At 40.3% G+C, this 24,838-nt stretch overlaps 1 protein-coding gene across 11 annotated transcripts; it reads right to left on the bottom strand.

Annotated features, from left to right (window-relative positions):
• Nucleotides 1-24,838, bottom strand: MKNK1 (MAPK interacting serine/threonine kinase 1). 11 transcript variants are annotated; one of them, XM_074876125.1, is made up of 14 exons: nt 24,766-24,807; nt 23,669-23,755; nt 20,045-20,152; nt 16,547-16,826; nt 15,611-15,708; nt 14,059-14,138; nt 12,577-12,650; nt 9,136-9,240; nt 6,061-6,116; nt 5,391-5,486; nt 4,229-4,423; nt 3,426-3,590; nt 2,760-2,803; nt 1-1,843 (listed from the first exon to the last, which is right to left on the bottom strand). In XM_074876125.1, the coding sequence occupies exons 4-14, from the start codon at nt 16,659-16,661 to the stop codon at nt 1,615-1,617; spliced, it is 1,257 nt and encodes a 418-aa protein (XP_074732226.1). In that variant the 5' UTR covers nt 16,662-16,826; nt 20,045-20,152; nt 23,669-23,755; nt 24,766-24,807; the 3' UTR covers nt 1-1,614. The 11 variants fall into 11 exon arrangements, with proteins under 11 accessions (XP_074732226.1, XP_074732227.1, XP_074732225.1 ...); XM_074876126.1 differs by having other exon boundaries at nt 19,993-20,152; nt 23,669-23,760; nt 24,766-24,798; XM_074876124.1 differs by having other exon boundaries at nt 23,669-23,760; nt 24,766-24,798.

Genomic DNA, 24,838 nt, shown 5'->3' with positions numbered 1-24,838 from the left:
TGTGTTAAATCCATAACTTAAAGCATTTTAATAAAAACAAAGCAAAATACATGTCATAATCCGTCCACTGGCACCATGTATAAAATCTTTTAAATAACAACTTTAATATTAGTCACAAAATACAGCATGTTGTATAAAAATAGCTGTATGCACACTGCTAAAAGAGAATGTAAAACCGCTCTGAATAGGCCATGCAAGGACATTCAGCTTTGACCTTTCAACTTCCAAGCGCTTGTTGGATCTGCTACTTTATTCCTTCTCATTCTGCTTGGGAGGGTTTTGTGCTGGCACCTGGGGGCCGCCTCCTCCCCCTCTCCACCCTGCACACAATGCCCTGGCAAAAGGGTTTCAGAAATGGCTGGTAAGTTTAAAGGTGCATCATGTTGGGCATCTTAGTGGCCCTATTTTCACAGCTTATGTTTCAGAAAGTGCTCAACATCCGTGTCCTTCTTCATGGACACCTCACCTTGGTCACTCAAAATCTTCAGCTTTTCAGCCAGTACCCTTCCAAGCTACTCCTTACCCCCAGTGCACCACAGTATTAAAACTGGAAGGGAAAATCTAGACACCCAGCCTGAGATCACTGCAGGAGGCAGAATGCAACAGCTGCAGCACCATGTTTGTACAGACGTACCTCTGCATTTGATAATCCTAAATTATTCACACACCAAAATTCACCAAAGCCTGTCCATTCACATTAAGAAGTTCAGATAACACACAAAAAAGGACTTGGAGAAATATGAGTTTACAGCATGGAAGGTATAACTAAGGATAGCATTAATTTAGAAAAAAACAGATACTAAATATAAACTGTTTATATAAATGGTCTGTTACATACTGTGGTTATCAGACTTAAGAATGCAACTGCCAGAGAAGGGGACATATGGGACACCAAAAAAAACCCAATTAAAAAAGAGATCATATGGACTACATTTTAGTTATGAACAAAAAGATGTCAGATAAAGAAATAACACACCCCCAGCTTTCATCCCACATGCTGACACATAAACTACCAACAGGATAAAAAAGTAACCCGGTCCTCTTCATCTCTACAAGCCTGAGTGATCCTTACACCTTTACACTATCATCCTCATACAATTTAAGCCCAATGAAGGTAATGGACCCAGTCATCATCTTCGTTTCCTGAGTCTACAGAAGAGAGAAGGGCACTGTTGGTTAAAAACAGTCCCTGCTGCTGACACTAGCAGCAGCACCTTGCAAGATGTGCCATCAAGGAGAGCAGCCATAGGCAGGGAGAGACATGATGCTCTGCTGGGCAAAGAAAGCAAGCTTTTTTTCCTGATATTTTCCAGTTCACATTTTAAAGCATGCTCTTCTAAGAAGAAAATAAGGAAAGCTTAGTGATTTATCACCTCAGCTAATACAGCAGCAAACCCATCTTCTCCAGTTTAAAAAGATCAGTTAAATTATCTTAATGCACCAAATCTGACAAGCAAAAAACATTTTCATAAAAAGCTGTCCCCTTAAAGTTACAAGTCACATCACAAGAGCAAGCTTCTAATCAAACTGTCAGAAGCAGAGAAGCTTTTATCAGCACTGAAAATCCAAATAAGAACACAGGCTGATCTTGCCAATCCATAGCAGGAAAGAAGTTTAAAAAGCTTTATGGGGAACTGGCTGAAAGTCACTGTTTTTGGTGGCATGCGTCATTGCTCTGCGCTTGGCGAGGCGGGACTTGGATGGAGGAGAAAGCTTCATGGAGCACACAGCATGGGCAACGTTCTCCTGCTCTGCGCTGAGTTCGTTCTCGTGCTGAGACAACTGGCGGTTAAGGGCTATAGCCTCAGCAGCAAATAGCGTCAGGTCTTTTGTGCTACTGTTCCTTTCAAGGGAAAAGGAGAAAGCAGTTACAACACACACAAAGAGTCACTTCACCTGGTTACCCTCACAGCAGAATAGATATTTCCAGGCAGTTTTATTTCTCCTATCAAAACATCGACCCAGCAGGCAAAATGACCAGTCAATACCCGCATCTCTCCTCACTGCAAGGACCAGTCACACATAAGAAAAACACTCTGGGATTTTGGAAACAGCCACAGTTCTAGTCCTCGTTCTGCCAAGGACTTCCAACGTAAACCCAGGAAGCCACCTGAGATGCCATGCTTAATTTCTACATGTTATAAAAGGATGGACACATGGGGCAATACTGTTGTCTTTCCTCAGAGAACTGCAATCCCACTATAATTGCACGTCCAGCTTAAGGAAATGCATTTCTGATGGGAAGAACCACCTGGAATTGCCAGTGGCAGACATGGAAATAGAGGGAGATGTGTGACTCAGGCTCTCTGGCATACAGAATCTGCCATCAAATCACTTTAAATGAGGCTTGCCCTGTTCACAGTTAAATTGATACTGTGATTACCATCAACTGCAATGGAAGTCAGATTCATGTGTACATGATGATTATTCACCCATCAGAAAGTAGTCTCTTTGGATAATGCACGCCTTTATGCCTTTCTTCCCCTCCTGGGCAGGGAACTGCCAAAACCATCATTATTTCCTGTCTAAGATTAGCACTGCAGGAATTATCTCCAATGCCTTTCCCACAAACACGCAAGATTAGATCATAAAGAAAAATCAGAGCTTTAATATTTCTGATGTTCTTAAAATTAATGCTGCACATTTATGAAGTTCCACTCTCAACCAGGGATCTTACCCACTGATTTGTCACCTCCTATCTCTCCCCATTCTTTCAGTAATAATTCTTGGCCAAGTTTACAGACATTAAAAAAAGTTACCTTTGAAGAACTTGAGGGGTAGGTAATCCCCTTTCAGGAGCCTGCTAGAAGAAGCAGTTAAGAAAAGTTAGTTATGTATTAGCAGCTGGGAACCATGCTTTCCCAAAAGAGAGTAATAAAAAACAGGTGACTCCCCCAAATCTTTACAACTAATGGGTATTGCATATAAACTAATTCACTGTGGGTTTACAAATCACATTTCATAATCTGTCTCCCCTCACAAGATACCACCACAGTTTGCAGGTATAAGACTAACGCTTTGGAAGCTCTCTAGAGTCTATCCCTTCTATCCTGAACTGGGAACTAAAGCAAAAAAGGACACTGCTGTTCTTTTAAAACTCTATCTACCAGCATTCTGCATTACTGTAATAAAGAGTAACATCATAATTCGTGTACTGCAGTGCTTGGTATTCACAAGAAAGCCATTTAAAATGCATAAAGCAATAATTAAAAAAAACCCAACCCAACACTTCAAGCTTGGCAGATTCATCCAAATACTTACCACACAGAGCTCCAGAAAGAATAAAGCCACTGTGTATAATTTAATTAATCAATATAAGAGCACTAAAACACACAATGACTATTAAAAGTTCAGAGACAGGGAACAGCTTGTTTGTCATTCTGGAAGAAGAATAACACTTAAAAAATATAAAGGGGGATACATACTCCTTGAACCCATGAATGTTGCAAAACTTGAGCAGCACTAAGTCGTTCTTTGGTGTCACGAACCAGCAACTTTGAGATGAGATCTTTGGCCTCAGAGGATATATGCGACCAATCCTTGTCAGGAAATTCATACTTGCCTTCCTGAATGCTCTCAAAAAGCTTGTTCTAGTAAAGGAAAATTTCTTTAATTTAAATAGCAACTAGAGTGCAACCAGAAGGCTTCCCAAGTGACACTCCCCTCACTCAATTTTATCCACCTAATGTGGTGGATGACAACTGAAACCATCCAGTGTCCTTATGGAGTCAATGGACAGTGACAGGCAGCTCCACACAGTGATTCAGTGCGTCCTAAGATGGACATGATACATTGTCTGCCGAGAACACCTTCCCCACTACCCCGTAACAGTGTAACCAACGTACTCAGTTTTTAGAAAGAATAAAAGCAGGCCCTGCATGAAGACTCTCCTGGGGCTCAACTTTCACCTGAGGAATTGTGGCAACTACCATAAACCAGATCAAGAATTACAGAATACAGGAGGATTGTGGGGTGGGGGAGAGGATGAGGAGAAGCTCTGAGATCTCACATCAGGAGGCGGTGGCAGTTGCCAAACCTTACTTTAGAAAGGGATATCATCACTCAACTTTTCTATTACCACCCTCACTTCTCAGTCACAGCTTATCCTCCTAGATAACTGGTTGGGTTACAAACACAGCTCGTCACTGCTGGCATTATGGCAAGTCTTACACCCTAAGTTCATGAAGCAAACTAGTCTCCTACATATGCTCAGGACACGTGCATTTACCTGGCAAACTCTGCAGACTTCTCCTCTGTCCCAGCCACAGTCTGTGCCACAGTTGCCCACAAAAGGGGGGTAACCGCTGAGCATGATGTACAGAATCACTCCCAGGCTCCAAAGATCACACCGCTTATCATAGAACGTGGCCTCCTCTGTGAAGACTTCAACCACTTCGGGTGCCATGTATTCTGCAGACCCACACTAGGAAACCGAATTCAAGCTTAAGTTTTCAAAAGGAGGGTCAAATCCATACAAGACTCAGGTTTATCGTTCTCCTCTCTTTATAGTAGGCAGCTTGGTCTAAAAGCAGGACCAGGCATCAGGGACTACTGAAGTTTACTGCTGGCTTTCAGTGCAGGTCTCATTTTGTTAAGCCAAATTGCAACTGCTGCATCCCTCAAAGGTTAAATGGAGTCGCCAAGAGCTTTGAAACATTTTGTGAGTGTACTGCACATGAAAAAATGAACACATTTCAGGTGTAAGGACTACAGAGACCTAACAGAAGGCAAAAGAGTTCCTACTGTTCTTTAGCAGGATCATAAGCTGTTCCATATGAATCTATGATCCTTTATACAGGGTCAAAATATTAATTTATACATTTCAGGTTTTTAAATCTTATCCATTAGTTATCAGGCTTTTCAGAAAGTAAACAACTATATAATGGGAGGTGATTTCTATAACGGACTCCTGCAAAACTGTCACATTTTTCTTTCACAGTAAGTCCAAAAGCATAGCACTGTAGTTTTTCAAATGAATGTGTATTATAAAGCCATACGTGATTACAGAGCTTGCATTCCCTTTAGCTCACAGGTCTTAGGCACAGAACTCAAACACGGGGAAATGAACGCAAAACTAAGGTTCAAACTCAGTCCATAAGCACATAAAACACCCCCACAAAAAGATTCCTCATTTGATGGAGGAAGAGATGAACAGGATCCATGTGTTACTTTCTGGCCAAAAGGAGAATTAACACAGTGAGCTCCTGTGCTTTTGTATATTTGTTCTGTGACTGGGAACCCAGGACAGTATTTATCACACATACACCTGCTTTAAATGAACCACCCACCACTGGGTGTAGTTGCTGTAAGCCCTTTGAAGCTCTCCTCTGCAGATAAAAATTGTTTTATGGTAGAATAGAAAGAGCATGAAGCCACAGTATGTCTCTTACCGGCGTTGTTAATTCCGGAGTAGTTATAGGAGTACACGCACTGTTCAGCTTCACCCCGCTACCAAGATCAAAGTCACATATTTTTACTGGTGATACCTAAAAACAAGGACAAAACAATAAGAGGTCCGGAAGACTGTGATTAATGCAATATATATGAACACAGCACCACGTGGAAAACCCCAGGACAGAACACAAGTTGTTCTAGCAGCAGGACTAGTGAAATCCAGTCTCTTACAGCTATATTCCACTCCTTGCATTTGCCTCCTCTGTCCCAGTTGATCCCATGCCACCAGCATCTGCCCCTATTGCATTATTTTTTAAATCTGGCTGGGCAAGCACCAGTATACATCAGGGCACTCTGGGAACTATACGTGATGTGACCAGCTGGCCTGTAAATACTGCTTGTCCATCTGGGTACTGCCTCGGAACAGATGAGGTGCTAAATTGTAATTGCCACGCCCTGCCTAAGAACAGTTAGCTTTTTATCTTAGTCAGATGCTCACATTTCTACAGCTCAAAGAAGAATTTAGTCTCTTTCAGGCTTCAGTTTTGTTAAATTTAGCTGAAGATCACTAATGGGTTCAAAAGTTTTCAAGAAGAGAAGAGGCAGAACACAAGGACTGTTTTTGGAAACTAAGTTATACAGAACGTTAAGAGACCAGAGTAGCACCTTTTCTGGAGATTCACACAGGATGTTTTCAGGCTTCAGGTCTCTGTGAGCAATACCTAAATAAGAGCACAAATGTTCATTAGAGAAGATACTCTCCTGTTTTATTTCTCATTACTTCTCTCTATTAGAAGGTGGCCTGGGAAATATTCTAGGCCCGAGTTTGCTACGCAACCCCCCTTAATGATACTGCAAATAATTTAATTGCAAAGCGTATTTGCTAAAAGTCACTGTTGCATCCTGCTATACCTTTATCATCCTTAAATGTCCATGAGAGTCAGTCAAGCAAACAAGAACCTGCTAACACTGGAACTTTTTGGCTTAGCCAAATTAATTATGTTAATTAAAATCAGCTTATTAAGATGACTGACCTGTAGGGAAGTTTACTTGTGTACACAGTTTAGTCAAAAGATTTTTGTGCCTTCTACAGTAAGGTCCTTCTTTCCAGATGGATCAACTAGTGGTTTGCTGAACTCCTACTAGCACAGACAATACTTGAGACACTCTTCCCAAAAAAACCCTGAATTCTCAGATGAAAACATCCCTGTAACAGTGAGGTACATACTCATTGCTGAAGCAAAAGAAAAATTAAAGGGATTGGTTGGAGATGCTGAAGAAAAGATACAGGAGAACCACCAAAGGGCTTCTTCATTTGTTCAACTGCTATTGGAATAGGTAAATCCAACAGGAAAGCATCAGAAGGTTATCTATCCGTGCAATTCATATGCAAAGGTACTTCTGCACTGTTAAAGCAGTTCTTCAAATGCCTAAACACACAATTTCTGAAAGTTCTCCATTTAATATGATCAAACATAATGGGAAGGCAGAAAATGAGAAGCAAAATAATCAAATCAAATGAGCAACTTGGCTGTAATTTAAATGCACTCTAGCCTTGCTTAAAAATTATACTCCAAGCACACCTGATACTACTTCAGAGTATGAGAAAGAAAATATCCCACCAAATTCTAGGTAAAGGAGTTTCTAATGTCTTTTTTTCAGCACACTCCACAAGACATGACTTAAAATGTAACATTAGCAGCGTAGCATAACACCAATCTAAAGGAATCAGAGCTTTCCTAGTGATGCAGTGCACATTGCTTAAGCATGGAAGATGGCATAATGAATCCATCAAGATTGCCTGAGCTGACATTTACAGCAAGGCCAGCCATACCCCCAACAGTTGGCTTGTAATGTGAAACCCAACAGCGCTTTTTTGTATTGTAGTTTGACTTGAAATGTCTGATTATATAACATTTTATTGTGCAGTTGCACAAAGTACAAAGAAAACAACTGCCTTTAAACACTCCTCCAGCAGATTATTAGCAATAAAGTACATACATCCCAAGTGGGTGTAAGGCAGTAGTATCATCCAGCTGAGTTTTAAACTATTCCTGGCAAAAGAATTAGTTGTCCTCATTCAAATTTATTTTTTTTAAAGCATCTAGCTATAGCACTTTACCACTAAACTGTGCAATAAAATTGCTTTAATTTCCTGTTTACTTCAGTGTTTTGTATGCTACTTACTAATTATTTTAATATCACATGAAAGAACCATAAAGAGAACAATAAAATGAAAGGGGATGTTGTAGTCGATTCTGCAAGCCATGTCCCCACCGTACCAATTCACAGCAAATGACAAGAAAGTGGATTGCTGCTCTAAAGGCATTTTAACAAATCACTCCCTTCTTGTTTGGGGAAAGGGGAATTAAAACTAAAAGCTGACAGAGAACTACAGAAAGATATTAGCCGAGTCGATGTTAAACTTCCTTGAACAGTGCTCCTAGACCATCAGCTGTTAAGCAACCTGCTATACCCCTAACACATCAAGTAAGTATTTCTCTACATGTTCAGCCTAAGCTTCCTGTTCCTTATTTGACCCATATCTCAAAGTCAACATCTTCTAAACACAGGTATCAGAGTGCATTCTCTGCAGGTTTAAAAATTATCACATAGACAGTCTATGAAGATTACCAAAAATATTAATCCAGGCCAAATTTGTTTCCACATTCAGATTAACCTCTCATAACAAAGTCACAACATGTGACAAGATCCATATTCCTCTACCACTTTCTCAACTCCCTATGCACTGCTACGCTTTTCTTTTTAATAGGTTCAACCTATCAGGGTACCAGTGCTGTGATTCCAACTCAAGCATATAAGCAGTCCCGTGATTTACAAGTAAAGCCTACAATTAAACATTTATTGAACTGGGGCCAGTACTAAACAATTAGCAAACGCAGATCTGCTGAGATCTACCTGGCTAATTAGAATGGCAAAACAAATGGAGAGAAAGCTTATCAAAATAAATAACCAATAAACATAGTCTCCAATTACATGCCATTCTATTCAAAGGTAGTCACCGTAACATTAACTGAAGCCGCTTAATCTATGCAAGACCAGATAACCATGACATAAGAAAGATTTTAAAGGTATCTATCACATTCAACGCGAACATATAATCTGAGATGACCATAATGCACACAGATATTTTGAAATGAAAAAGTATTCCCAAGTAGAAAAAGCAGCAGAAAAAACATTTTAACATAAAAGAACTCTCTACAAATAGAATTGCTTTTAAATCTGAACAAATCCCAAATGAAATGAGGACACCTTCAAACAAGGACTATGGTTCACTTGTAGGTCTCTCAACTCAACAGTGGGGGTCTAAATGTGGAGACCAAAAGCTACTACAAAGAGGTCTTGTAACCAGCAGAAATTCTGGGTAAATACAGAAAAGCATCTCTGTAGACCTGGAAGAGGAGGAAATTAAAAAGAATGTTAGCTCCCTTTACATGGTGGCTTAGGTAACAAGAACAAGCAAACTGATTCAACCCTAATGCTAATTCTCCCTGGATGACAATTTAACTGTTGTTCTTCAAAAGGCTATATCACCTTAACATAGCTGATTACTTAAGCTACCATATTATGAAAATAATATCATAGAGGAAAACAGCATAAGTCATCTGGCATTGCTGTGAACAGAAATGTTAGCAAAGGCTGACTACTTACAGATAAAATGTGCTCCATAACTGAAGTGTACAATGTCAACTAGTAAAGATGGAGACAGCCTCCTCTTACCTTTCGTATGGAGAAAGTCCAGAGCAGAGGCAATATCCCTCACCACTTTGCTAGCTTCTCGTTCATTGAAGTGCTTCCGCTTTTGTATATGGGCCAGGATTGAACCTGTCAGAATAACAGGTGAAAAGGAAAACCTTAATATGAATGTTGCCTGGGCTGAGAAGAGGCTTTGTCAATACAAGGATAAAAACACAATAGACACTGCTAGTCTGCCATAAAGGGAGAATTGATCTCAGTGCAAACAGGGCCAGAAGTCATTTAGAAAAGTTACTGGCTAACACTCTGTTCTAGTATGTTTACATGGCAGAAACTGAAGTGTCACAATCCCATGTTTTTATATGAAAAGGTCCTCAGAAAATAATGATGAACTAGTACCAAGTATCATGAATCCACAACCTCATTTCTCATACTTTGTACCAGCCTTTCACAGGAAGCAACTTCCGTGGACCAAACAGGGGAATGACTAAGAAAAAGGTACTGAACAGCTTCAATACTTAAGACTGCTAGAACGTAATTTTCAAACACTGCAGCCCTCTAGTTTAAGCACAGCATGAGATGCAATCACTTTTTACTGCCCCAGCACACGACTGGTCTGTTTTCCACAGACCGTGAACAGTAGAGACTTGCTAGTAGTACTAGTAAAACTCAAACACCAACTAAGGATGTAGACAGCACTTCAGCAAAACCCACCCTCCCCCAGGTCACAGGTGTCCATGCTCAAACTAACTCTCCTCATTTTGTGTAATGTGACAACTGAGACCCTGCACTGAAAGTCAAGTAAGTATACACTTTTTTTTCTCTCAACACCATCAAAATAAAAAAAACCCTTCTACCTTTAAATAGACACTAAAATTCCCATTGACATCAAAGTAAGGCTCATACACTGACTTAAGGCAAGATGTGCCTTGGGACATGAAATCTGACAAAAGACCTCTCAAATATGAATACATTGAAGGACTGGTAGCTTGCAGGCAGAGCTCCACTGGTATCCCTTTAACAAAGGAAAAAGGGAGATTCGATTCCTTATCTTCTTTAAGTCAATTCCATCAATCTTCTCAAAAGATTAAAAATATCTTAAAAAAAATAATTAATTTTGCACTAAATAGCCTTACTACTGTCTTCCATTTTCTTACTGAGAGGTATATTTATAAAAGCAATCAGGCAGAAAAATTCAAGAAGTAACTGTCCTTTGTTACTGGCCCCCAATACAGTAAACACTTTATATCTCAGGTGATTTCATTTTTATTCTTCAGTTTGAGATGTGGAACAAAACCTCCCATTCTCTGTTGCAGTAATTCCTATTCTTATACCATCTATGCCACTGCCACTCCTTCACAGCAAGGATTCAGAGAGGAAACAGGAAAGACAGTCAAAAAGAAGAAAGATGGACAAAAGACTCTTCAGATATGCACAGGTATGCCGTGTCAGATAGGTGGAGGAAAGCCACTTTGGACCGGGTTATCAGATTTCAAAGACAGAAGGTTTCCCTTGCTGGAAACACCACTTTCTAGTTTGCTACAGATTTCTTAAGGGCACAGAGTTCAAAGGGGTTTCCTGGTATAGTTGTTCTTTACTCCTTTAGAAAGTATTAACAGTTCTTGAATGTTTCCATGTCTGTGGAGAAGATCCCAGACTTTGCAGGAAACAATACTGAGCCACCTCAAGTGTTCATTTTATTCAGCAGGTTTATTTAAAATTACTCTTCTGAATAGAGCTGATGTTCCAAACTCTCAGCGAAGAATTATATCAATATCAATGAAAACATACTCTACAGCCTTTACATTCAGCCCACATAGAGGAATCCCACAAACAGAAAGAATAGCAGGGCACTCCTGCCACAGCTGTTACCACCTCTTCAGTATTCAGCAGAGAGAAAGCATCATATAGCACCTCCCAAATCGCTTTTCAAAGAAGTAAAAAGGAGGAAAGGACTCTTAAATCATGCAAGTTCAGTACAATAAGCTGGATTTTAATGCTTTCAATTATAAAATGCTGTCAGGCAAGGACATTAAACAGCTTCTGCATATCATGGCAAACTGAACACAGCTAAAATGGGAGCAGAGCTCCTTCAGTTACCACAGCTACAGGAAGGCAAAGCTGACAATGGAAAGCTCAAGTTATGCCATTACATTGCAGGTAACACCAGTCTCTGAGATTGGAGTTACTGGAGTAAGGTTTGCATTGAAGATTAATGTTCTCATTCTTGCCAGCCACACTGCTTACATCAGAATCTGCAGTGCATCAGAAGCTAGTCTAACCCTTAATTCCTATTATTTCTTTTTTTTCTAACCCACATACCTAACACTCCAAATGCTGAAATTTTTCAAAGAGAAAACTAGCCTCAGCCCTACTTGACCACTGTAAAAACAGTAGCTAAGAGAGGGAAGGTGGTGTAGCGTTATTATCCTCTCAGTAGCTGTGCAGGTATGCTGACAACCATAGTCTCACAGTCAAAGAGGGTTAACTAATGGAAGAATGTGGAGATGGGAAAATAGACAAATGCAAATTTGTACCAATCAAGCCCTATCACAGCTAATTTGTCAGAGAAGTCTGTGCATTAAGAGGAACAGTGTTAGAGGAAATCACAACGAAATGATGCAGTAATTTTAAGGGACAGTAAACAAAAGCTTTTACTCAAGAAAAAAAGGTGTCCTCCTCTTTTTAAAAAGTCCTGGATCTATACTGCAAGAATTTGCATTTCTTGCACATATGGTTTGCTACTGAAAACCTTCCTGACCAGTGATAATAAATGATGTTCTATGGACAAAAGTACACTCCTTCAGAAACTCAAGTTTTCTTTGAAGGTTGGGTGACACTTAACTCATGGTTTTGCACAGCCATGCAATTAATGGATACTGTAATTATGCTCAATGCAGACAAATATGAGAAAATGCTTGATGTAGCCTTCTCATTCCCCAGGTGAGTGTTAAATGCTGGAGACCAGTGATCACACTTGCTCATTGATTGGCCCTCAGCCAGCCACAAGCAGACTGCTTCACAGTTACAAGCAACCCCAGGCAGAGGCAAGATGTTTTTCACAACAGTGCTCCATGAATTTCAGGAAACAAAGTCAATCCTACATCAAGTGAAAATGCTCCCAGAGTATATAGATGCTGTACTAAGATCATGCATAATACCTGACATATTGTGTGTCTCCCCTTGCCTGAAGGTACTGTGACCTACTAACTATATTCCAAAGCTTCCACTTCAACAGAGCTGACATTTCCATCACTTAACTACAGAGAGGGATTGCAAATGTATGACCAGACCCATACATATTCAAGAATAACCATACTTCAAGCTCTGTATATTATTTCCTCTACTTCTTCGTCTTAAAATTCTCAAGCATTTAAAATAAGCTCTTCAGTTTCTACTTTAAAGCACTGAGACAAACAGGACCATGATGATTCAATGCACAAAGGCACAGTTACTGCACAGTACCTCCTCGCAGCTTCTCAAAGACAAGGTAGTATCTTGTGTCATCTTCAAAAAATTCTATTAACTCCAAAATGTTCCTTTTAAAAAAAAAAAAAAAGAGGGGAAATAGAAGAAACAGGCACAGAGCGTAAACAGAGCAATGAAGAGTTTCAGCATGGATAATTGGGAACTGCCAGAAGTAATCAAATATAAGAGTTCTAATTAAACAAGTTGCCTTGGTTGCCTATGGCATTAAAACCACGTTTCCAACTCACATGTTTAAGCAGGGGAAACAGGCCCAACACCAAAATCAGACAGGACTGTGAGAGTTCTGCTGCTGCTCAACTGACAGGAAGATAACTGGTAATAGGTTGTATTTAATAATTTAGAACATCGCATTTGTGCTGAAGGCAACAACAAAAAAAAACAACTGGCATTCTTTCTCTCTGGAAATCACAAGACAGAACACACAGGGCTCGAAGGAGACAGGCATCTGTCAACATGACATTAAATCCAGTGCCTTAGTTACCATTTTTAGACTAACTCACTCCTGTTTAGCTAGCATAGTGTTTGCAGCACAACATAAACACCCCACGTTGCCTTGAGAATGTCAAACATGTAAGTCAGATTTTTCTACACTTATACACAAAATCCAAATTCTGCACATGCTCATGAGAGCTTGAGGTTTTCATCAGTTATGAACTGGATAACCACATGCTCTTAACCACACACATAACAAAGATATAATCTGCTTCTCTACAGCACAACTTAAGACCATGAGTTTGCTAGACAAGTTTGTTCTTAAATTCTTTAGGTGTTATACTAAAAATTTGTAAAAAAAGGCTTGATATAAGCTGCACCACTGTAGTATAAATAACAGCTGTTGTATACATTCTAGATTAACAGAGACATCTAAAGGAGTAGTTTCAGAATTGGCTTAAACTCATCACAGAGCATGCTGCCACTGGCTGCGTAGCCCTTCCCTCCTTTTCAGACACGAGTAACAGCTATAAAGCCACTTCATCCTGTGGCCACGCGAAGTCAGCACACATCCAAATGAAAACTAAATTAGCTGTTCCAGTGCAAAAGCAGGAAGGCTGACGCAGAGGAGGACAAACCACACATTATGGAAAGGAATGGCAAGACCGTTCCTTTCAAGAGCAGCTGGTATCAGGTCAGCTTTTGCTGATGGTGAAATCAGAGGAGAGTGTCAAAATGTTAATTCCTCATTCAGACAAAAGCCATGCAGCACTGAAGCACATTCAGGCTACGCTGACCTGGTTGCTAATTGAGTTATGCGACCTGTAGCTTGTAAATATTTCCCTAAATTTCACAGGTAAGAGAAGGGGAAATTCATATTTTGAATAGGTCAAGACTAGATTTCAACTGGTTTTAAGGAGACTATTGCAAAACTCCTAACCTAGTCATATATAACAGGCTTAAAAATTTGAAATAAATAGTCAAGATACTTTAAATAAATAAACAAACACAAGACTCTATACTTACTTGTTACCCTGACACTGGTACAGTGTTTCTATTTCACGAAAAACCCGACTCCGACTATGCCCAGCATTTTTTTCAATGATCTGTGGAAAGAGTTAGAGCTCATATTTGAAAAATTACTGCAGAAACTGTGCATGTGGCTCTGGAACTCTGTAACTGATCTAAGGCTTGAATCTCAGGCATGCCCACCAGAAAGAAACACTCCACCTTTGTTTGTTTGTTTAATTTCTCATATGTCATTTATCTACAGTGTCAGCAGAGCTCTGGAAGGCATTCAAAGGACAAGAGAAATATGGACAGGAAGAGAAGAAAGGAACTGTATCTACATTACACAGTCACTGACAAAGTTACCACAAGCTTTTTCTTGCATCATTTTAACTTTGCAATGTGCAGAAAAGGATATCCTTTTGAGTTCTAACAAAAATAGATTTGAGTCACATCAGACACTGAACAGTCAAAACGAAGAGATTTGTCATTATAGGCATTTAAGTTAAAAGTACTACATTCACCACAAAATGAGAGTTTGGTTCATACTGCAAACTTCACGGAGACCCAATAACAGGACCTAATGTATTAAAGAAAACATACATTCAACCTCATAGCCCTTCTGTACTGCCATCAGAAGTCACCTTCCTTCACACACTCCTCAGGCTGAAAGAGGACAAGGACAAAGGCTTTCCACAGAGGCCGAGACTGAATGATTGCTACGTGAACGGAAAGCTCATGACATTACTGCAAATACTACCACTGTCTGTATCCAGTATCGGTTTCTCATTTTTACAGCCAGAGTTATCCAGTACAGAACAAGCAATCATTCACCAGTACTACATGGGACTTGGTATCTGATCACATCTAATCCATAGTATAGTGGTTGGTTTATTCCAGACTTTCAACTTCAACAATTCTGCAAAGTACACACAAAATTATAGCATCTACAGGACCAGATTTTTAAAGGGGATTAAAATTTTGTGCCTATGGTTTTCGCAAAAGAATCAAACATAAAGCTTTCCTATTACTATTATTTGTGTTTGTAATTAAATAGAAGACACAGGATAACCACAAATCTGTAAATGGGCCCTAACAGCTAATATAACAGTATTACAGAAGATTCACCTCTACCAAAAAAAGAAGAGACAGCGTTGCATGAACTAATGGCAGTAACTGATGTTCTCTGAACTCATAGCAGCATTCTCAAAAGCTCACATTATTTGGAGGGCCACGCTAGATAATGACTTGGCCTCTTCCTTCATAAGAGATAAAAACTGGTAGGACTACAATCAAATCAGGACATGAGAGGAAAGCTTGCCCTGACATCTAACCATCACACAGTCATTCACTGTTTGTGAATTCTATCTGCACCTGATATACTGCTTTACTCCAGAGGCACAATACTTAAGACGACATATCTCAGCAGTTATAAAGCAGGCTCATTTCAAGCATCAAAAATTTTCTAAAAGGTTTTGTTATTACCCACCCTATTACAGCTTTTCACTGAGAAACCAGGAGGGAGAAGATGACACGGACACAAGTGATGCTGCTTTTATTCTATACTTACTTTTACGGCGTATTCTTTCCCAGTTTGGAGGCTGACAGCACCCTGAACTTTGGCATACGCTCCCTCACCAAGAAGCTCAGCAGTCAGCTTGTACAAGTCTGCCAAAGAAATCCCGCAGAAAGGACACATTAGTCAAAGCATTTCAGTGAGTAACATCAAGACAAGCTATTTATCTGACGAGCATCCTCATATGACAGCAACTGAAAAAATTCCCTTGGTAATGAAGACGGAAAATAGATTTATGCAGTATTAAAGTAAATGTGCCAGCCTTAATTATGCCTCATTTTTCACTTCCCCCCTTCAAGTTCCAGGAAAATTTAAAGTAGACTTCATTCCAGCATCAAAATTACAAGTTTGTTCACACAAGAAACATTTTATAGCTCAGTAATCGCTAGGACCTCATCCACCTTCCCTGTCCTCATGTAAAACTCAGAACCAATTTTTTCAGGTGGAAAACATTTCACGCCTTGATCAGAAAATACCTACCATACAAAATCTACTTGCAGAGATAGTGTTTTAAGTATAATTGAAATTTGAAGGTTTAAACCTAGAAGACTGCTACCATCTAGATTTGCAACATACCTTACAAGGCTACTTGCCCACTAAAGTTTTCTACTGGTCAGCTTTGTTGCACTGAACTGTATTTTACCTACAATGCTTCACAGTATTTGTGCTCACATCTATTCAATCAAAACATTTTGACATCAGCACTGTTCCTGCTAAAAAAAACCACACCACTAAACTAGATTACGAATAGAACACAGATTTCACCACTAAGAGAAAAAAAAGAGACTGAAGACTGAAACATAGGGGATAAAGAAAAACAGAAATGTTAACTTATAATGTTTGCCAAAAAGCAACGTTTAGCTAAGAAAACTGAGAACAGCAGAGGAAAAACAGACCATTACAATTAAAAGCTTAGAAGTTGCCACCAACCTTCAAACTTCCCAGGGACATGATCTGTGGCTCTGGTTCTTTTTTTCTTTTTCCTTTTCCCACTGTCTGCTATGGGGAGAGCCTGACTGCTGACCATCTCTGTGTGGCAGAACATAAAGGTGCCTTTAACACACAATCAATTACTTCACTTCAGGAGAAAATGAACATGCTCTTGTGTGTTTATGTTCTTAAGCTATCCAAAAGTTTCTCTGCTTGTCTTCATCACAGGCTGCCATCTCTCCGTAGGCTGCCATCTCTTCCCCCAAATATCAGAGGAAACCTAAAAAGACAATTTGGGTGCTAATTAACAGTTCTGGGGAGGTTTGATAAACGAATGTAAAAACAGAAGAAAATAACTATGCATCTATGCTGAATCCTCCTCTCGCAGTACACTAGGGCAAAGCATGGGAATATCCTTGTCAACAACCATGACGAGCTACCCACAACATAACGCATGCCCTGATGCAAGACAGGATTTACAGCCCTCACCAGGGCGCTATTCTTTGAGCTATTCTACTGTTTTACAAGTAGATTTTTTTTTTAAATCAGCTTAAGAAAATGAGCTTCCAAAACAGGAGGAAGGTGTGGGGAAGTGTCAAACAACCCAGTGAAACAAAGCAACCACAGGAGTTAACAGGTCAAAGGAGCGATCTAGGTCAGTTTACGCTGCTAAAAGGCCAGAAAAAAAACATTTCTCACAGAACCATGATGTGCCTTTCTAAACCACAGATCAGTGGATAACTTATGCTCCACAAGCAGTGTTTATGGCATTTAGATATTTGTTTCCTGCATTACTTGCTGCAGATATTACAGGAGCTTAGTCAGAGATAACAATTCACTGATGCAAGATAATATGGCAGAACAAGAAAAAAACACCTGCATATTCTTATGGAAGGCCTAAATAAAAACATTACCATACACTTTCTCTGTCACAAGCTGCTTCATACAGCTAACCTATCTCCAAAGAGGTTAAATGATTCCATACTATAATCACATGAGCATTTCTCCACAGCTCCAGTCACATCCTGCCAAGTTGGCCCTAACAGTTAAAAATCCCAGCTCAAAGTCTTCAAGGCAGTAGCAAAGCACAGCTAAGACATTTTACAGCCAGAAGGATTTTGAAGTAAATTCACAACTAAAGATCTTGTACTATAGAAAAACCTAAATACCTAGAAATAGCATAATCATAAGAACACTGTTAATGAAAGAAGAACAAGCCCTAAAAACAATGATGACAAAAACTTTCTGGCAATTCTCCTTTAACAGAGAGCCTTTGTGAATAGCCATTTTTCTGCCTTTCCAAGGCACAAAACATTACACAACAATCTCCCAACACATGAAATACTTTTTCTCTGCTTCATTGTATTTCCCTCGTCAATATCAGTCAACAATAGCTATTATGAGCATCACTTAGAACTCACACTCTGAAAATTTAAGGCAAGTGCTGTTTTGAAAGCCCTTTCTCTTTAACAACTTACTGAAACACTTAAAAATGTATCACTCAAAGCCTCAAGACAATAGTTAATCCTCATTTTCAAGTCTTAAGCAGAATGTGTTAAGAAATCATGATGGATGACATATGTAAGTTCTTAAATACAGTAAGAAATATAAAGGCATACATTTTACCAACTTCTAAAGCAACAGCTCCTTCTTAACTTCAATTGGCACACATACAGTTTCAAATTTTAACATAAAGAGAAGGCTAGCCTTTGACAGCAAGTTCCAGCTCTCCCCAATTTTAGTTCAGCCTGCATTAGAAGTTATTTAGAACTGGGATCAAAATAACACATATGAAGCTGCTCAGAGATGGAGCTGGTCTGCTTGAAGGAGGTGCTCAATTTCCAGGCATCAAACAAGCCATTTTAATGACCTCAACTTCTGCAAGACAACAAGTCATACCTAGACAGGTTCTATTCCATTTCAAATATTACACGGTTTCAGAGCTTGTAACAGACTAAAAATTAGCAAAAAGACCGGAGAGGAATCCTGCATCTTAGCACAGGTGACGTATTTCTTCACAACCATCTCCCGCACTCTACCAGCTGGCTATGATATTTAGTAGTGTTTATTAACTCACTACATTATTTCAATTCCCTTTAGTCTGACTCAATTCCTAAGTTACACAGAACTGCTTCCTTGAACCAGGAAGTTCACTAGTTGTGTGTACAGAAACCAAATTACTGACAAGCTGATGTTTTCAACCTATAGACATGGCCAAATTTGCTACCAGACAGGCATGAAATCTTTGCTATATTAGATTATTACCCTTCTGGTCTGCTATTTCACATCATTGTGCAGTTCACCTCGGTCCACACTGCTTTTGCTTTAAAGGTATAACAGCTTCATTCTCATTATTCACTTTAACGAACCAGTACTTAAGTAACAGCTAGTATAACAAGAAAATGCCTTTAGCCCAGACAAATGCTTTAGAGGTTTTTCAAGCTTTCAAAAAAATGGTTGTGCCTCTGTGACCATATACCAAAGAGTTTCTGATGACACTGAAAGACAGTGTGCCTCAACCATCCAAGCAATGCTGAGGTGTTTTGCATGCTGCAGGACTACCTCTGGTGACAACGACACTGCGGGCTCTGAGGACGCTCACCCTGCCAGACAGCAAGCTCAGAGACTGGATGAACTGCTCTGGAGGGAAATGGCCCATGGACACGTCAGGTTCAAGATGAATGTCTAACTGCTGTCATTTTAAGGTCATTTTACAATGTGGCCCGAAGCTTTGAACCCCTGCTTCCACCAAATCAACTTGTTCACCCACTTTATAATCTATTCTGGCTGGCTGCATGGAGGTGGGAGTAGAACACTACTTGGTGTTCAGAGCAGACTAGCCAAACCTTTGATAAAAAGCACTTCTTACATCCCACTCAACCGTAACAGTCAGACTATTCTCTAATACTGTCTGACTAGCAGTCTGACAAAAGTTGAAGAAACAGGGAACAGTTCAAACTCTGATCTGTCCTTCTCCTCTGGTCAGGTTAGGATTCTTGCTTACAGGATAATGTAACCCAGCAAAATCCATACCGCAAGCAAAAAAAGAACAAGTTTCTGTCTTAGCTGCAGTTTTGTTGAAGTCCTGTATTATCATCATCATAATTCAGTGTTGAGACAATATTTAACACACACATTATTCAGAGCCTGTGTGGGAAGGTATAGTTACAGCCTTTCCCTTTTGCTATTGTGGCCTCTACAACTATCTTCAAAAGGATGAACAAAAGCATTTATCATAAAGATGACTTGCAAACAATGTAAGTGAAGAATGAACAATTACCACAAGTTTCACTTCATCCAGATCTTAAATCACCTTTCATCTTGCTTCCTAACACTCCATATACAAACATGCCAAAATCCACTACCCAGACATAACTCCCCTCTCATTCTAATCTGCTTCCCAAAGGAAGGAAGGGTATATTTAGAAAACAAGCACACACACGTACAGGAAGCACTTGGAGAACACAGTACAGATGTCTTTTTCTGTTAAGAAGATACCTTGTTTGTGCGTTTGAATTCAATGGAAGAAAACAGTTTAAAGCAGAGTGTTCAGGTACTACCATCTGCTTCAAAACTGGGTCTTGCTTGAGCCAGGTTGTTCTGCAGCTGAAAAGGAACACAATCACACTTACATTCAGAAATCACATAAACGTTGTCACATACATTCAGGTAGTGCCCAGAGTCTCAAGAGATTGCAAGAACCTGTTGTGCCAGGCTTCGGGTGAGCACACAGCAAAAGCACACCCCTGCATTAAAGATTTTATAACTCTTAAGTACAGAAGCAAAACACAGTGTTATTTCTAGTGCTCCAGTCATTTCAACCAAAGAGAGGACCCCCTTGTTAGTCTTGCAAAAACAATGATTTATGGTGTTCGTTAGTTCTTGTTGTTATACCATTGGAGAAACACAACAAGTTTAGATACAAAATACAGAATTATTCTTAACAAACAAGAATTATCATTCTCCTAACCTAGATCAACACTCAAGATAGAGCACCACAACTACAGCCATAACAGCACCAAGGTTAAAGCAAATCTTGAAATTGGTCTTGGAGGCAGCCAAACAGGCTCCAACAGACCAGGAGCATGAGAAACCATTTTCCACAGCTGAAAATCTTCTCCTGAGAACAGGTACCCCTAGTACTGAATTCACTCCTAGCAAGCGACAAACAAGGCAGTGATGTTCAGGTAACACTATCTCAAGAAAAGAAGAATCAGGAGCCTCATGTAAAGCCTCTGTGGATTCACAGAGGATAGCCACAACCCAGGATTCAACAGATGAAACAAACTTAAAGCTGATGTGCTGGCATGGGATGCTTTCAGACCACTGAGGTGGTATCTAAACAGCTGCAATTACAAAAATATTACTGTCCCACAGATACTGTAAAAACAAAGGCTTTTTATTCAGACTGAATAAAAGCCCACCAAGATCTCTGACAAGGCTTCTCTGATTGAAATTTAAAAATACTGTTTTGACTAACTGAGCAACAACAGGGAGACCAGTTGCACCTTATGAACAGCATCAGGCTTCTCAGTTCATTTATGCTTATTTTCAGAGCCATTGTTTACTTAGTCAAAGAGCTACCAACAAATTCAATAAAATAGGCATGAGTAAGTCCCTTGATTCCACAAGCATGACACACCTGTGACTCTCAGACTTCAAATGTAAAAGTGTGCACTCAAAACAGAAGTTAAGCCACTTTAAAGTTTCAGACATCCAGAATTTTGGACAAAGAAACAAGATGGAAACAGACTTCAGTCATTTTCCTCCCAACTCAGTTTCTCACATTGTTCTTGGACCCTCCCTTCTCCAGCAACACTTTGATTACTGTAGATGTGGCACATAATGAAACAGGACTCACTCAGCAGGTGCCGATTCTGCCAAAACCTGCTCGTTGCAGGAAGCTCAGAGTAATCAAAGCTATCTTTATAAAGCGACTACATAGCGATTAACTGTGCTTCTAACACTACAGATCAAGCGAAACACAATTTGAAGAGGAAGGATGCCCAATTCCTTAGAACAGCCCTGTGTCAAATCCAGAGGCAGATTATTTTAATACTCATTCTGTACTGCATTAAGTAAGAATATTAATTTCAAATCGTAAGAAGTGAGTTGCTTACAGGTCATTTATCTTTACAGTAGTTTGCCCTAATTCATTCTTAGCTATCAGAGTTACCTTCACATCCCACCTGCAAGAGAACTTTCAGTATCACTTAGCTCATTAATCTGAATTATCCATGAAGGACGGTGAACTTTAAAACATTCCAATTATCTTCCCAAAAAGATACAGGAGCATTAACATTTTAAAATCAACACCCAAAAGTCCACAGGAAGCCCAAGCAATCTGATTTCATGAAAGAGCAAGTCTGAGAAAAAAATATCAATTCTGCCTTATCACAGACATTACTGTAACACCTAAACAATGTAACAGCTGAACACCATCCTTCTAAAATCCTTCACTTTGTAGAAAAGGTTACAGCAACCTTTTTCTTTACCTCTACACTTCTCTCTGTGATTCCTTGCTGTCACACTTAGAAGACCGGTCATCTTCTGTGTATGCAACCTCCAGAGTCTTAACTTTTCGCACTCTCAGCTAGCCACTTCCCTTGCAAATTAAGCATGGGGTTTCTGAGGTTCTGAGTCAAACCCTCCAGCGACGGGTGGATCTCACTTGGCAGGATAGCACAAAGTTATTTCAAATAGATTCCTCCCACCTCAATTTGTTACTTCACCGTGATTACTACTGGGGAAGCAGGGAGAACCTTAACAGAGAGGAAAGCATGCAGCATTCCTTTCCCTGTCCTGTTGGGAGCAAATAGCATATTTTAGCACACATGCTGTAGACATGAGATCTTCTGCTAAGGTCTGGTGACGTTTACACAGATGCACACACATTTCTTTAGAAGCATTAGTTGTTATTCAGAGTAACAGCAAAAGAACTGTTATCATCCCCACTGGAAAGACAAAGGCAAACAAGACAAGTGTGCTGACCCTGCTAGGAGTTAACAAGGATAACAAATGAGACTGAAGGTGGCTTAAAAACATACAGTAATCTTTTTAATTTCTTGTTCTAGGACCACATGCCTCCGAGGCAGCCACACGGAGGAGAGGACATAATAAAGTGTATTTCACAGGGCTAACAAATGTGAATGGTAAGCCTAATTGGGAACAAAATGGCATACACACTGGTTATCGGTCTAAAGACCTTCTTCCCTCCTTCTGCATACAGCAGTACAGCCAAACAAGGTATTTAATGTTACTGACCACTGACAGACAACTCATAGTTAAGTTTCCATCACAGCAGGAATTTACGATGCAAAATTATTTTAACCTCCAGATCACACATATTCTAAATGAGAACAGGCCTTGCAATAGTACTTTGACTCAACTACCCAAAGCTTATCTAACTCCTACAGCACTTTTAAATTAAAGAGATATACAAGGCAAGTAAGTTCTGAGTGCCACTTACTAAACAGTAAGCTGCTTACTCTCTTCTACGTCTGATGGCATCAACAACTCTCAGCAGACTGTCTCTGCATTGCCAGTTACCTCCTCTAACCCCACTCAGTTCCCTTGCTAGTTTTCAAGTCTAAACCAAAGAGAAAAACTTCTCAGAAGACAACTTCTGATTTCATACAGAAACAAGATAAGCATTTCCTGCTTTACTCCACACCCTACAATGATCAGATAATGACATTTGTCACTGGAAAAAAAGCTACACAACATACTCCCATATTAGCCAGCAGCCTTGTTTGGAGAGGTTAATCCAACTAAATGTGTTTTTAAAGTTTGAAGCAAGACTGATTTTTCTTTCTTTTCCCCTCCTCTGTACTTTCAACTCTAAAATTAATAGTCATTAAACTTGATTGTATTTTCACATTTGATGTCACATAAAATTCATACCAGTGTTTTAACATTTGTTACCAGGAAGGTGCTGGAAGGTGAGAGGAAATTCCTCATAGCAGTAAATACCTTTTTTGAAAGCATTAGGGAGTACTGATACAGCATTCATAGCATGAAGTAATATCACGATGGAAAATACTCCATGTCAAGACACTTTCAAGTGTCCAAGGCACCCAAATCCACTTTACCTGGAAGGCTGCCAATACCAAAACCAATTACCTTTAGAACTGCAGTGGAAGAGGTTCAGCTCTGCAAGTGTATTTTGCCTTTCTTCCATCCAGCACCTGGAAGGCATGAAGAGGAGCTCTGTTCTGAAAAAAATGCCAAACTGTAGCTCTTCAAAGTTATCAGAATATATGCCAATCTTTCCAAGCTAATTGTAGGGTGTAAATTTGTATGATAAAGAGGCTTTTGTGAGCAGCAAGCTCATAAAAGGAAAGAAAAAAAGTATCTAGAGAGTTGTTTACTTCTAAGCAGATCTGACACTTCACAAACAAGTGCCAGTGGTGTCAGGGGAATGGGCTAGTTTTTGGCTATCGCCCATACTGCTGAAGCTAGCAGCCGAGCTGTCACCAGGGCTGTACCGCTGCCTTGCCTTTGCTTCTCTTCCCTGTGAGCTGCCTCAGAAGGTCACCCTGGGCAGGCTAACAGATACTGCAGAGGTGAAGTATAGATTAAATCTAGATAGATTTTCAGTGTTCCCAGGGGTTCATAGGTCTCATCGTTTTATGACAGATGAAAAATACCAGATCTAAAAGATTACTTGTGATCAAAGCTAGGAACAGGTTCATTTGCCTTTGCCTGCTCTTCTTCCACACCAGCAATATTCCTAATAGAAAGGCAGCCATCGTAGGAGTTTACAGACTTACCACTCTTTATTAAAAAACGCACTATGTATGAAATACAGCAGTTTAAGCCTCCGGGGAATAACCAGCTCCAAGCAATAGGAAATTCCCATGTCCTTCCGCGAGGGCCCCGAGACCCGAAGCGGCCGGCCGGCGAGCTGGAGGCATTTTACCGCCCTCCAGCTGTCCTTAGCCACCGGCAGCACCCCCAGAAACCAGGGCTACCACCTCTCCCGGCGTTCAAAATGTTTATTCCTCCACACGCCCCGTGCCTCGGAGGAGCCCGGACCAGCCCCGGTGAGAAGACCCGCGCTCGCAGCCGGGGGAGTCCAGCGGCTCTTGCAGGCACGGACGGCTCCCCCTCAGGGCTGCCCTCCCACAGCTGACCGAGGCGGGGAGAGCGGCCAGCCGCGTCTCCCCCTCACCACAGCCGCACCGCCCTGAGGGAACCCCGCTCCCCCCCGCCCTCACCTCCATGGCGGCCGCCGGCGTCCCTCGGCGGGGGCGGCGCTGCGCTGCCGGGCCGCCCGCCCCCTGCTGCTGC

Source organism: Strix uralensis, chromosome 8 (assembly GCF_047716275.1).
Source record: "Strix uralensis isolate ZFMK-TIS-50842 chromosome 8, bStrUra1, whole genome shotgun sequence".
Taxonomy (NCBI): Eukaryota; Metazoa; Chordata; class Aves; order Strigiformes; family Strigidae; genus Strix; species Strix uralensis.
The sequence above is the reverse complement of the archived record's forward strand: the minus strand, read 5'-3'. Positions and strand labels throughout refer to the sequence as shown.